This window comes from Vipera ursinii (genome assembly GCF_947247035.1).
Source record: "Vipera ursinii genome assembly, chromosome: 3".
Lineage (NCBI taxonomy): Eukaryota > Metazoa > Chordata > Lepidosauria > Squamata > Viperidae > Vipera > Vipera ursinii.
This window is the reverse complement of record NC_139516.1, coordinates 106,394,393-106,410,263: the sequence shown is the minus strand read 5'-3', so window position 1 is coordinate 106,410,263 and position 15,871 is coordinate 106,394,393. Positions and strand designations below refer to the sequence as shown.

At 40.8% G+C, this 15,871-nt stretch overlaps 1 protein-coding gene across 1 annotated transcript; it reads right to left on the bottom strand.

Annotated features, from left to right (window-relative positions):
* Positions 1-10,031: 10,031 nt before the first annotated feature.
* LOC310637499 (zinc finger HIT domain-containing protein 3-like) lies at positions 10,032-10,934 on the bottom strand. The gene has a single exon (XM_083357951.1). The coding sequence runs from the start codon at positions 10,812-10,814 to the stop codon at positions 10,323-10,325; it is 492 nt and encodes a 163-aa protein (XP_083214077.1). The 5' UTR covers positions 10,815-10,934; the 3' UTR covers positions 10,032-10,322.
* Positions 10,935-15,871: the final 4,937 nt, after the last annotated feature.

Here is a 15,871-nt window from a genome sequence, read left to right as displayed (position 1 = left end):
TTGTAGCTTGACAAGTTACATGTGCAGTGAATAAATGTGTTGTATTGACAATATTAAGTGCTAGGTTACCTATATAGAAACAGGAGACTTGTTCTTGTTTTTTGCTGAAAGACTTGTTAGATCACTTCCTGTGCCTGTTAGAAACTTGATCGCTATTGCCAAATGTATTTAGTAACATCAGTGCACATGAAGAATCACAACTTTGTTGAGCAAGTGATGAGGCCATGGATCGAATCATGCTGTGTATATGGATCTTATGGAACCCCATATTTTATTGAGTGGCTCAAAAAAAATGAAAAGACATAAGAGACCCCTAGAGCACTGATGGAGCAAAACTGACACCCAGTACTACTTTATGGCAATACTTGTATTAGGCTTAGGTTGTGGCGATAAAGTGGTGAAGTAAAATTACTTTGTCTTAGTATATTGCAGATAGTTAACTAGCAGCTCTGTTGTGGGAACCAGGTCCAAGATGTTCTTGCAGGATTTCTGTGAGAAATATTCTTGGCATCTGTCAGGTGAAGTTGCTCATCTTTGTTTGGACTGCTGGGTAGAGATGATGGAGACGCATCTGAGCCTTGTTATCTGAGAGGAGTTTAAGCCAGTTGCTCTTGAAAAAGTGGCCCTTGAGACTGTGAATTTGGCCATCTGTGTTCTAGATCCATGTCTCTCTTAGCTGGTTAAGACCTCTGGAAAGTGGTTGGGTCCGTGATTAATGCTTTGCGGGAATGGATGGTACTAACTGCCCTGAAGGAAGTGTTGGCGTCTCCCTCTTCTCAAGAGGCCATCCTTGGACCATAGTATTGGACAACTTTTATCTAGTGAAAGTTCCATTTTGTGAAAGTTCCATCTTTCTATTTTTTTATACTTATTCTTTTTGTCTTTCAGTTTATCAGAGTGTTTTTATGCAGCCATGCTGGTTTCTTCTTGGATTTCTTATTTTTCTTTTTTGGCAGTCTTGTGACGGACTGGGCTTTTATAATCACATTTTTCAGAGTTTTCCAACTTTCTTGAGTTGTTTTCTGTTTTAAGATTTTCATCCATGGAATCCTTCCCAATCTCTCTCTAACTTTGTTGAATTCAGCCCTTTTAAAGGCTAAGACACTACAGGTAGTCCTTGACTTACAACATTTCATTTAGTGACTGTTCAAAGTTACAATTGCATTGAAAGAAGTGACTTATGATAATTTTTCACACGACCATTGCAGCATCCCCATGGCCATGTGATTTACATTTAAATGCTTAATAGCTACTTCATATTTATGATGGTTGCAGTGTCCCAGGGTCATGTGATCCCCTTTTGCAAATTTCTGACAAGCAAAGTCAATGGGGAAGTCAGATTCACTTAATAACCATGTTACTAATTTAACAACTTCGGTGATTCCCTTAACAAATGTGGCAATAAAAGTTGTAAAATGGGACAAAACTTACTTAACAACATAAATTTTGGGCTCAATTATGATCATATATTGAGGAGTGAGTATCTCTAGTTCAATTTTGTTCTATTGCTTCTATCTGTATTGAATTAAATTGAATGAGGAATGGGAGCAATCACAAAATTCTCTGACAGGCCTTTGGAGACCGTTTTTCTCAAGTTTTAAGGACAGGAGAGTTGGGGGGAGGAGTCTTGTTTTTGTCCTAAATTATTTCCATGTCGATCCTTAACACAATCCCAAACTTTAACAAATAACAGTTTCAGGGTGTTGGGAACCTGCATGTGAGACACTTGCTTATGTTTTGTTGCATGATCTAACAATGGAGTGTTGAATATTTTGAAACCAGATGCGTTCAGTTTTCATACACCAAACCAAAGTCAAACATACCACATCATGGCTCATCACCATACATAAAGCCAGCATGTATATTGTTTTTCCACATTCTCTTGGCTCATGAGAATTAAATGCTTTCATCTTAAATGTATTTTACAGGATTATTGCAAGGGAGCCATATATATTACCTTAGAGTTTTTTAGGATATGGATTGGATTAAAATGTCTATAAAATATTACACATTACTGAAATAAGATAGTACTGAAATATGACAGCATTCCTATTTTCAGAACAAGTTGTAAACTATATAAATGCCAGAAAATGTCACTATTTTAACTCAGTCCATCATTAAAGCCTTCAGAGCAACATTATCGAGAAATATGCTTGTAAAACAATCTTCTGACCATCCAGTAAACTGATATGAGTGGATATAAATTTCCCAAGCCAAACATGTACATAATTTGTTATTAAAAAGCCTCCCCATTTAACATAGAAATCATTTCCTCTGCATCTTCTTAGAAAGATCAGTTTACACATAAATAACGTACAGGTAGTCCTCGCTTAACAACCATTTAAAATTATGATGGGACTGAATAAAGGGACTTGCGGCCCATGGCCAAGCATATGACCAGCATTGGGTAGAGTCTCTCTGACAGCAGCATTTTTGCTGTCAAGAAGCCTGGGTGAAAGCGATCCCTCAGGAATGGACTTCTTCACCAGTCTCTTTGAGAGCAAAAGCACTGTTTGGATGATTGATTTCAGGAAGATCTGAGTTTCTTTTCTCAGCACTGCAGTTCCCTTCTACGTAGAGAGAGGGAGCTGCCTGCCCCACTTCAGGAGGCAGGGTTTTTTTAATTCAAAAGATTAAAATACAAAAGATAAAAGATAAAAAAACAGAAAACAAAACAAAACTAGACCAAAAAAATACTTTAACAATGTGAATTAAAAACATATATTATCTCCTCTAGTTGAACACTGACAAATCTATTGCAACAATAATAGCTTCCCCTCTTGTAAAGCAGGTCCAAAATTTATAAGCTTCTACATCTGTCATACTTTATGTATTTGAAAAAAAATAGTTAACGGGTTAAACAGCAGCGAAGTTAGTTCAAAGCACACTGTTAACAATCTGTTTTTGTAATTTACTCATAGAAAGTACACAGTTTCTTATTTATCACAAATCATTCTGATCATTTTCTGTGATCAGTCCAAGATCAGATACCCTTGTTTGGTTCTTACTAATGAAACCTTTCAGCAGGCAGTTTTCTCTTTGTCTACTTAATGACCTGCAAGTTTACTTAATAATCATGCCTGGGAAAGCCAGGATGCTGTCATAAATTCGAGTCAGGTCATGCAGTGATCTGCTTAACGATTGCTATGATTTAAGACCTAAATTCTGGGCTGAATTATGTAATGATTATGTGCCATCAAATTGATGTTAACTAATAGTGATGACATAAATGAATTTTTTCCCTTCAGGATGATCTGTCTCCAAGCTGGTCCTTTTGGTTTTCTAATGGTCACCCATTGTCACTCTAATCAAGTCTATCCGTCCCTCTGGTCCTGGATGAAGCGGATTATCTAGACCCGTACAAATCGGGTTTCAGGCCCGGGCACAGCACGGAGACGGCATTGGTCGCGCTGGTGAATGATCTCTGGAGGGCTCGGGACAGGGGACATTCCTCTGTTCTAGTCCTATTAGACCTCTCAGCGGCTTTCGATACCATCGACCATGGTATCTTGCTGCGGCGTCTCAGGGGATTGGGAGGCACGGTCTTACAGTGGTTCTCCTCCTATCTCCAGGGACGTTCGCAGTCGGTGTTGGCAGGAGGGCAGAGGTCGACCGCGAGGTCTCTCGTTTGTGGAGTTCCTCAGGGGTCGGTCCTCTCGCCTCTCCTGTTCAACATCTATATGAAACCGCTGGGTGAGATCATTCATGGTTTTGGAGTTGGGTATCATCAGTATGCTGATGATACCCAGCTTTTCCTTTCGACCCCAAACCACCCCAGTGATGCCCTCAACGTGATGTCCCATTGCCTGGAGGCGATTCGGGTCTGGATGGGGAGGAACAGACTTCAACTCAACCCCGACAAGACTGAGTGGCTTTGCATACCTTCATCCCGGGTTTATTCGGATATTCCACCTCTTGCTATGGGGGGTGAACTATTACCCCCCGTAGATAGGGCTCGCAACTTGGGAGTCCTCCTAGATTCACGGCTCACCTTGGAAGACCACATAGGAGCTGTGACTAGGGGGGCTTTTGCCCAGGTTCGCCTGGTGCGCCAGTTGCGGCCCTATCTAAGCCGGGATGATATATGCACGGTCACTCACGCGCTCGTGACCTCTCGACTAGACTACTGCAACGCTCTCTACATGGGGCTGCCCTTGAGGACCACCCGGAAGCTCCAACTGGTACAGAATGCAGCCGCGAGAGTTGTGTTGGGAGTTTCCCGATACTCCCACGTTACACCTTTGCTCTGCGAGCTGCATTGGTTGCCAGTTGCCTTCCGGGTGAGATTCAAGGTACTAGTAATGGTGTTCAAAGCCCTACATGGCAGGGGTCTGGAGTACCTTAGGGAACACCTGCTGCCGGCATCGACTTCCCTCCGCCCTGTGCGTTCCCACAGAGAGGGCCTCCTCAGGGTGCCACCGGTCAGAGAATGTCGACTGGTGGCCCCCAGGGGGAGATCCTTCTCTGTGGGCACCCCAGAGCTATGGAATCAGCTACCGGTTGAGCTCCGGACGGCGCCCGATCTTCGCTCCTTTCGCCGCAAGCTAAAAACATATTTTTTTGAACAAGCTGGCCTGGCCTGACGAGGGGATTGGGGGGGTTTGTTATTGTTATTTTATTGGGTTTTTAAGATGTATTTTAGTATATGGGCATTTATTTAATCTTGTTTTAACTTTTGTAATCTTGTATTTTTATTCTTGCCCTGTTCACCGCCCTGAGTCCTTCGGGAGAAGGGCAGTATAGAAATATTATTAAATTAAATTAAATTAAAATTAAATTGCTTGTTGTCCTCTTTTATTCTTTCCTTCCACTTTACTTAGCAGTATAAAGAGAGTTAGGCATATTAGCACTGTGCCTACACTAATCTATCCCTTAGCACCTCATGCCAAGCAATAAAATATATCAAATAAGGAGCAAACAGGAACGTATCGGCAACAGGAACCGGTCCCCAATCCAGCTGCGCCAACCAGACTAACAGACATTGATGCCCTTTTGTTATAGAAGTGATGCCCACATTCGTTTGTGGTACAGTCTCATTCAAACCATCCTCCAGCAACAGAATGAGGTCTTGACCCCCAAGGTCCCCAGAACACTATTATTTACACATTAACTCTTCCCCAAACTGCCACTAGACAGCAGATTACCAGGAGGCACATGATGGAAAGAGCTTCCCGCTGGATAAGTGCCCTCTCTGCTACTGTGATTCTCATTAAAAGATAATGTTAACAGCAGCACACGGTGGCAGTATGTATTCTTTTACTTATTTTGAAACGTGATAAGCCAGCCCTGGAGTATTTGTGGACACCCTGCCTCTTTTGCCCAGTGATGCTGCTCTAGACATCTGTTCAAAGTTCTGCCTTCGTGGGCAATGTTAAGAAGCCCCACTTACAGACCAACAGCACTTCCAATGATGTCATTAAGTCCCTAATGGCCACCACCTTCCCATTTAAAGCCAGAAAATCTCAACTTTCATTGCAGCTGCAACTGCCTTAGAAAGTCTCTAAGGGCTAGGGCTAGATAAAGAAGATAGAAACATTCAGTTATTGATGACAGGGATTATCTTTCTTCATGCAGATCCTATGGGCAACCTGAAGGGCTCTAGCATTTAATGGTGACATCAGTAAAATTATATTGCTTTTATTTAAATAAAGAATTGCAGAATTTTGATTTATCTGCCTCAGCGAAGCATTCCGTTGTACCATGGGGAAACTCCTTCAGGTTTGCTCATAATTAATATTAGTGCTAGAGGAAACATTTCTAAGGAAAGAGAAATCAGATGTTTAATATGTTGACCAATTCAAGATTTGTTAAGAAGAAATAATTTTTAGTTTTTCTGTTTAAAAAGTTGGGTGCCAGTTTCTCTTGAGAAATAATCTTTGATGTTGATCAGTCCAATCTTAGAACTAGGTAGAGAAAATAGAGAATTTGCTTTTCATTTATTAATATTTTGACAGAGAAGTGTAATATTTCATTAATTATATTTCATTTTATTTGTTAGATTGTATTCCACCCTTTGTTCCATTGCTCAGAGCACATACAGATTACTTCTGTCCGCTGTATTTTCATATGTTAAGAAGCTGTGAGCTGGATTGGCCAAGAGAGGGTAAATCTTTCCAAGTCATCTGGCTGAACCTCAATGCCTAGAGTGGACTAACTGGCATTTCCCTGGTGCCAGTGGATCACATGGCTCTCAGGTATACGATGACTTTCACAGTTCTCATGGGAGTCCACTAATGTTTGAATGTTCTGGCACATCCATGTACGGCAGTGGTCCCCAAGCTTTCTGGGACCAGTTTGGTGGAAGATGATATTTCTCTGGACCGGGCTTGTGGTGGTTTCACATGCAACCTATATCCCACACATGCACAGATAAAGCTTCACTTGCTTGCCTGCCTCTTGCACAGCCTGGTTCCTAACAGGCTACGGACAGATACAGGTCTGTGGATCGGTGGTTGGGGATCTTAAAATGTTTGTGATGTTTTGGGAGCTGATTTTAACAGATTTGTAATTTTATCTCTACTATTTTTTGTATGACTACCTTAAACTAAAAGGAGTGTCATATTTTCCTTTTATTTTCAATAAAATTGATTTAAATTATGGATTGTGCTTGGTATGTAATTTCTAAAAGGAAAGGAGACTGATTTCCCTAGCCATCTATATATTACTAAAACTCATTATCATGACCTTTAAGTGGACAAAACAGTGCATCATAAAGGCAAGAATTTTTGAAACAGAGTATTTCAAATGGGCTAACTTAGAGAAAGTGTCCCAAATCCAGAATGCATGACTCCTGAGGAAATGAAATTTGGGAATGTTGAGGCTGCTTCAGTGTTACTGGGTGCTGCTGTGTTGCTGCTGCAATCACGTGAACTTCATTTTTAACAATCTATGACAGTTTTCCTGTTTAGATAAAGTTTTCCTGTTTGTTGGACCCTTGTCCCTCCTGGCTGACTTATGCGGCCCGGGATGGGACACGAGGCTGGCTCCAGGCAGTGATTACTGCCTCTTTGAGTGAGGGTAGCTTTCCCGCCGCCTTGAAGGAGGCAGTGGTGAGACCCCTCCTCAAGAAGCCTGCCTTGGACCCAGCAATATTAAACAACTTTTGTCCGGTCTCCAACCTTCGCTTTCTGGCGAAGGTTGTTGAGAGCGTGGTGGCGCAACAGCTCCCTTTGTTCTTGGATGAAGCTGATTATCTAGACCCGTACCAATCGGGTTTCAGGCCCGGGTACAGCACAGAGATGGCATTGGTCGCGCTGGTGAATGATCTCTGGCGGGCTCGGGACAGGGGCTGCTCCTCTGTCCTAGTCCTTTTAGACCTCTCAGCGGCTTTTGATACCATCGACCATGGTATCCTGCTGTGACGTCTCAGGGGGTTAGGAGTGGGAGGCACAGTTCTCCAGTGGTTCTCCTCCTACCTTCTGGGACGTTCGCAGTCGGTGTTGGCAGGGGGGCAGAGATCGACCTTGAGACCTATCATTTGTGGAGTTCCTCAGGGATCGGTTCTCTCGCCTCTCCTGTTCAACATCTACATGAAGCCGCTGGGTGAGATCATTCGTGGTTTTGGAGTTGGGTATCATCAATATGCTGATGATACCCAGCTTTTTATTTCGACCCCAAACCACCCCAGTGATGCCCTCAACGTGATGTCCCGCTGCCTGGAGGCGGTCCGGGTCTGGATGGGGAGGAACAGGCTTCGACTCAACCCTGACAAGACGGAGTGGCTGTTCGTGCCGGCATCCTGGGAAATTCCGATTATCTCATCTCTGGCCATGGGGGGTGAGCTATTACACTCCGTAGATAGGGCGCGCAACTTGGGGGTCCTTCTAGATTCACAGCTCTCTTTAGAAGAGCATATCGGAGCTGTGACTAGGGGGGCCTTTGCCCAGGTTCGCCTAGTGTGCCAGTTGTGACCCTATCTAGACCGGGATGCCTTGCGTACAGTCACTCATGCGCTCATGACTTCTTGTCTAGACTACTGTAATGCTCTCTACATGGGGCTGCCCTTGAAGTCCACTCGGAGACTCCAACTGGTGCAGAATGCAGCCACGCGAGTTGTGCTGGGGGTTTCCCGATACTCCCATGTTACACCTTTGCTCCGCAAGCTGTATTGGCTGCCGGTTGCCCTCCGGGTGAGGTTCAAGGTGTTAGTGATGACTTACAAAGCCCTACATGGCATGGGTCCGGATTACCTACGGCAACACCTGCGGCCGGCATCAACTTCCCTCCGTCCAGTGTGCTCCCACAGAGAGGGCCTCCTCTGGGTGCCTCCGATCAAAGAATGTCGATTGGTGGCCCCCAGGGGGACAGCGTTCTCTGTGGGCACGCCAGACCTATGGAACCGCTTGCCGGTTGAGCTCCGGACGGCCCCCGACCTTCGCTCCTTCCGGCGCGATCTCAAAACCTTCCTTTTTGAACAATCCGGCCTGGCCTGATGGGATGGGGTTGGGTTTTATAAATCGGTTTTAACTCTTAATGTGTATTAATTTATTTATGGACATTGCTGTTTAATTACTTTTAAATTTTTGTATCCTGTTTTTATTATGTATTGCCCTGTTCACCGCCCTGAGTCCTTCGGGAGAAGGGCGGTATACAAATTAAATTATTAAATTATTAATTAAATTATTAAATTAAATATCTCTGAAGTAATGACCCAAGGAGGTACAGGTTGTCTAGTAAGTTCTAAAAGTTGCAGGGCCAGGAGGCTGCATAAATTATGATGATGATAATTTTATTTGATGTATTTTAAAAGGTCTATGTAACTACCCATCTTATGCAATTTTGGGTGGTTCACAATAACAATAATAACAACAATAACTTTAAGGCAATCGTCACTATTGTCATTACAAATACAGGGGAAAACTAAAAACAAAACTTTGAACATACAGCCTAAGATTTTAAAGTCAATATCTCAGGGAAATAAGAGTATGAACACTGATCTCTTGGTGAAGGGATGGAGAAACTGCAGGCTGTTTGTTGATCCTTTTCTATCAGGATCAAGCCATCATTACTTTTTAATTGAGCATCTTTTTATGGGTCAGTGAAGGTTTTTTTTCCTGTCACTGGTGTGCACAGTGACTTAGATATTTTTCTACATTTCCAAATTAAATATTGGACATACTTCAGCTGATCTATATTTAGCCTCTATGACTGCAGTTAAAGTACATCAGTGAGGAACTGCAGTATATGTTCACTCCTTTGACATTCTTACTGTGGTAAAAAAAACATTAAGAAACCTTTGATGTGTTAGCATTCCCCTTGGCTGTTTTCATCATGGCGTTCTTTGGAAGAAAGCTGACCAACTGACAAATTCCATTTTAAACACAATTTATATCTTTTATTCTCTAAATTGCCTGTCAAGATGGTCACCCATTGCACTGTTACTTAAGTGATGCACTTTGCATTTTCTAGTTTACTTTATAAAAAAAACAGTGTTGTACTCAATGGTTTTCTAAATTTGTCTAAAATGAGCTACAGAGTATTTTATTGGGCTTCTTTATGAAAATATACAAGGAAGGAGAGTTATAAAAAAGTGCTCTTGTTGGAATGATAAATGATTTGCTACATGGTTTGATATTGTCCTACTTTCGAGCCCAGTGTGATAACGGAGAGCAACGGCAGGAGAGAAGTTTTCAAATGCCTGGATCTATAATGGTATGTTCTTGTGGTTTCCTTGATGCTCTCTGAGCTGGGTTGTTTCCTTGCAGTTGTTTCATTAACCAAGTAGGTAACACCATCACTGCTAGAAGGAAGTGGGGTTTGCTCTTTGTTTATGTGCAACTACGTTGCCCTTTCAGTGTTGGTAGGAGTGTTCTTAGTCATTCCTTGATTAGGCTGTGGTTTATACTGTTTGATTGTTTGTCTAAGTTGGTAGTTCCTTGATTGGGGTACTGTTTACTGCTTCTTTGTTGGTCTACTATTAATCTTGGGGTTAATCTCTGCTTATCTAAGTGCCTTTTCTATTTGTATGTTCTTGATAATGTTATTTAGAAATAATTCTTAGATTCTTTCTTGTTTTTTATTTTTTTTAGACTTTATTAAAGAATTTATTAAAAAATAAAAGCCATCTTTCTCCCTTTCAAAACCGACCACCTTCTGAAACCGGCAAGGACTTGTAGTTCAAAAAACCTCCGCTTGTGAAAATTACACACACACACACACACACACACACCATGCCTGGATCAACTGTTTTTGGGCGCAGCCTGGCTCATTCTGTCCCAAGGGATTCTAACACAGTCAGCAGTAAATAAAAGACAAAGCATTTCCAAATTTGCTAGCTTGTCTTCCAGGGCTGGAGAAACCTCTACTTAACTCTACTTAGATGTTCACTCTGGAATTTCCTTCTCCTCCCCCTCTGACTCGACAACCCTTAGGCAACAATCTGCAAACTCCACAAAGACCGGTTCCTGCATGTATTTTCTCATGAGAACGCTCTTGTCCTTGGCTTGGTCAATGGTAAGCAGCAGCGTGCGGAGGTGAGGATTCGAAAGGATGTCTCGGAGCTCTTCCGATTCCTTCAACAGCTGAAGTTTCTGCAGAGGCACCCTATTGCCTTCGTCATCTTCGGTCAAAATGTCATCCAGAGACCAAGGACTGCCTTCCGTCCTCCGTGATTCCTCTCTCTGAATGGGGTAGGAAGCCTCTGACTCTGCAGGCCATGTGGTTGGATCCACTTTGGACGTGCACTCTTCTTTGTGTTTCTTGTAACAGGGCACGGAACAATATCTATCTCGGCAGCCCGGACAGCGGTACTTGGCGGCCTGACGCCCCTCTCGCCCGCACACCACGCAGCGACCCTCGCCAGCCATCCTCGGCATGGCTGCCCCAAGCCCGGGTCTCCAGCGCGTCTTCCGGGCCTGCCTGGCCGACCGACTCCCGGGCAGGGCTTCAATTCTTAGATTCTTTCTGATTTAATTTAGCTTTTCCATGTTATTTCTCAGTAATAGTTATTTCACAGTGGCTTACAAAAACAGAAAAAAACATAAAGAAGATGTGTGCCATTTTAGTCAATATGCTACATTATAGCAACAAAATTACAAGAATAGAAAAGAGAATTTAAAAACCTATGACATAATTTTTTAAAAAAATAATTTGAAAATTAATGAGAAATATCAATTCTATAATATTGCATTTCCAATGAAAGTATGTAACATCTCTCTTACACTGAACAGAAAAACAGAGTTGGAAGATACCTTGGAGGTCTTCTAGTCCAACCCCCTGCTCAAACAGGGTATCAAATATCATTTCAGACAAATGATTGTCAAATCTCTTCTTAAAAAACCCCAGCGTTGGAGCACTTATAACTTCTGGAGGCAAGTCATTCCACTGATTAATTGTTCTAACTGTCAGGAATTTTTCCTTAGTTTTAAGTTGGTTCTCTCTTTGATTAGTTTCTATCTATTGCTTTTTGTCCCACCTTCTGGTGCTTTGGAGAATAGGTTAAAACCCCCACCTCCCACTCTTCTTTGTGGCCTCAGATCCTGGTAACTGTGCCTGTGACCATATGTTTCATTGCCAAAAAGTTTGTCATTGTCTTTTCTTGGAACGTGTCTGGGATTCTTGCATGATCTCTGATTTCTAACCTGGTTAATTTTTCTAAGAAGAACCAAAAACATCCCGGTGTAGTCACCTACTGCATTAAAAATGTATTAAAATAAAAGAATAAATGATATTAATATTTTAAAGATTTCCCTGACAGTTATGTGTAAAGATACATTGAAATTTGACTTGAATTCCATCAGCATACTGAATGTATTCAATGAATTTACTTTTGTAACATACAAGACAGGTTAGTAAATGAGTACAGATAGTCTTTGAATTACAGCCATTCATTGAGTGACCATTCAGAGTTACAAAGGCACTGAAAAAAGTGATTTGTAACTGATTTTCACACTTACGACCACTGTAGCATCCCCATGGTCACATAAACAAAATTTGAGTGCTTGGTACCTGGCATTTATTTATGATATATGTATTTATGATAGTTGCACTGTCCTGTTGTCTTAAGACAACAAATATACCCAATACTCCTTTATAGATTTGCAGTATAAAAGACACAGAAATAATCTAAAGAATAATTACTGAGGGAATAAAGGGAGGACAACTAACACAGAATAAGATAAGATAATCTTTATTGTCATTTTTTACTGTGGGCACAATGGCGCACATCAAAAATGAAATTTAGTTGCCCGTTCTCAAAGTGAGACACATACATGACATCCCCCAAAACATACTACATACAACATATATGTATAGGCCCACACCCCTACATATACCATACATAACAATAAAATATTAAATACTGTCCAACTTGAATATATAACGGAATTATATGTTTTGCAATGTGAAACAGTGTAGAATCATCCTCCTGTTGTGAATCTGAAGTAATATCCCTATATATCCATTGTTTTTATTTAATTGATCAGATTATTTTTATGAGACTGTCTTCTCTACCTTTGCGCTTGTGGTTATCTTATGGTTTAGTGTCAGTATTTCCAAACATAACCCAATTGATCCAATATTAACATTTTATATACAGTGTAATTTTAAAAAGGAAATGTTTAAGTTTCTGGAATTGTTCTATGTAATCCTATATTTCTTGCTTTTAAAAAAACAGACAAAAGAAAAAGCATTGGGGGAAAAGTGGGTCGGGGGGAATTACACCTTTTCCAGTCTTTTAATGGCCTTTAACATTTTGAGTTAATAGTACATTTTAATGCTCTCCCCCCTCCCCCTAAATTATGTCTTTGGTGTATCCTCGTTTGCTGCTGTTCATGATGAAATAGACTAAATTGGAAGATGTTTTTGATAAATTCTGCTTCAGAAAACTATCCTTCCTAGTTCTTAATGGAAATTTGTACCATTTTCAATGCCATCTGTTCAGCTCATCTGGCCCAAAGAACAGCTCAGCTTTCATTTCTGTTTCCAGGCCACCATGTTTAATTGCATCATCTTACTTTCAGCCAGCTTGTTATCAATTTGCCTTTAGGCAATGTGTGGATAAGGTAAAATGGTTACCATGAACATTTTTTTATTTTTAAAAAAATAGAAAACATTATTATTGGGTCATCCATGCATATAGAACTTGCACAGAGGTCTGTGTCCTGTATGAATTTGGATAATTGGGGAACAAGATAATAGGTGATGGTCATAAGTAAAGAAATGCATATAGTTCTTTTCAGTTGAGATTATTAAGAAATGATTACCGGTATTTTGTCTAGATCTTCTCTTTCCAAAACATCAATCTTTGTTGGTTCCAGAAATAATTCATATGATCAAATTAAATCAATGCCACAATGATGATCAACCCTTTAACCTAAATGCTGTGCTCTTCTATTCCAGTTCAGTTGATGATAAAAATTTCACATATCTAGCTTTTAATCATGGATGAGATTGACTTGGTGTATATCTCAGAGTCCTGAGACACAGAAGTGTAGTTCTGAGCTATGATACAGCTCAGTGATAGGTTGTCACTACAGGTGGGGAGAAGAAATTGGCATATCTTTCAAAACTTTATCTTGCTGACCAGATGCTCCATCTAATGTTCAATCAAAGTGCATCTAGCTCAGAGGTCCCCAACCTTTTGGGTACCAGGGACCAGTTCCATGGAGAAAGGTTTTTCCACAGACTGGAGAGTGCGTGGTTTTGTGTGCTGCTTGCATCCCGTGGATGGAGCTTTGCTTGTTTGTGCAGACTGGTTTCTGGCATGCCACGGCCCAGTACCGGTCCGTGGACCGGGGGTTGGGGACCCCTGATCTAGCTAATCAGGATGATGTAGGGATATTGTTAATACATTGTGCAGCCCATTGCCTAAAAGTATCTCCTCCAGTTAAAATGATTTTAGTACCTGTTTGATTTGGATGGTAGGAGATTTCTTTAGTTAATTTATTTAAAATATTTATATAGCCAGCCACTTTAAAAACAACTCTGGGTGACTTACAACCAATAAAACAATATAAAAATAAACAATAAAACTAAAAGCAGGAAAAAATCAGTCATAATTCTTATGTTGATGCCCCTGTGCAATGATATTTCTTGACTGAGATTCAATATCTTGTCCTTTCCACCTAACCAATTTGTGCAGACTGCTTATTGGAACTTGGACTCTCAGTTTAAAAAAGCATTTTTTCTTACTGTCTGGCTTGTGTATTTTTGATGTAAGACTGGAGATGCACTTACAGTTTGATGAAGAATTACCAGAGGGAGAACTGAGATTTATGATTAGCCTGTTTACATTTCACCAAAGGTTTAAGTTGTAGACCTCAGATGACATTAGTGGTGGCTGTGGCAAGTATACCTTTGTACTATTTATGTTTGATAAGCCACATATTATGGCTGAATTTGGTTATAATAATCCAGAGTTTACTTATATCATACCTTGACCATTGTAATGTGCTCTATACGAAGCCACCAATGAAAGGGCTAATAATATTATAAGATGCTGAATTTGTATGATACCTGTACTGAAATATTTGCAGTAGTTTATTTTTTACTTAGTGTTGGCATTGATGTTTAAAGACTTAGAGAACACCCACACTCCCACTGGCACAGTGCCAAGCTGAGCTGCTTATAATTTTTTAAAACCATATCTTCACAAGAGAGTCTCCAATCTGTTGCTATCCAGTCACTGAGGCAGGCTGAAGCCAGACTGAGCAGAGCCAGCAGTAAAGTATGTTTCTCCCTGGAAAATGGAACAAGCTTTCCTCTAGATGAATATAGGTGATGTTCCTCAGTTAGGAGACTGAGATGCTGTAGATCCTTGATGTTTAGACATGCTGGATGAGGAAATGTACAGTACAAAATGTTTTATGAAATTGATATTTATTTTTAAAAGAAATATTTCAGTGAGGATAATGCAGAAGCACATCTGGCATTTTTAAAATGTCTAATTGCTATATATGAAATTCTTTTTACTGGCCTGGCCCTAGGTTTCTCATCAGCTGTAAGTATCTTAGATGATTCATAGAAGCATTTTCAAAGGCAGCTCAGCATACTTTGTGCATGTCTGCTCTCTGTCTGTGTTTGATCCGTGGTGAAAATTTTGGCAGATGGACAGAAATGGAATTAGCAAGAATGTCTCCATAGCTGTATTGCTATGAAAGGCAGTGGATGGGAAAAGCAACCAGCCAGGAAGTGCCTCTTAAATGCTTACTCTCTTGCTCAATCAACATTTTCTAGCATTATGGACAGAATACTGAGGTATCTGGCAGAAAGATTTTGGAAATAATGCACGTGCAGTGCTTTGAAAGCTCCCTAGGCTAAATAAATAAGTAAAACAACTGGATCCAGAATTATGCAACAAAAAGGCCATGGAATTTTTTCCACTTTCCACATCCCACAACAGTCTGTTGGTATCGTATGGAAAGCCTCTCTTCAGGATTGGGAGATGCTCCTGAAAAGGTTGGTGTATAATGGCTGCAGTTGATGTATAGAACTGCTGTAAGAGGCTGATGAGGTAGAGACCTTCTATCTGAATTTGAAGAAGATTGTCACTCCCCAGTGGGATTGGCGGCCCTGTTCACAATTTGATGGGAACACAAGAAACAAAGGGGAATTCTGCTAATTCATGATTTAGCACATAGAAAAGCAAACTTTTTAGTTGATGGACTCCAGTTCACATAGGGTAGGGGGAGAGACTTGGTCCCTTTCAAGTATTTTGGGGTGTATTTGGGGAAATTTCCTTGTTTTTTAAAACAATGTAAAGTTAATTTAGGACTAATGCTGCAGTTTGCTACTTCAAAGTGTGGGAAACAGCACTCTTGATTGTAGCAGGTGAGTTCCTCCAGGGATTGTTCGTGGATTAAGGAGAAAGATTAGCTAGGTAGCTCTAATTTAATGGGATGGTGAATACGCCGCTAAGAATATAATAAATAAA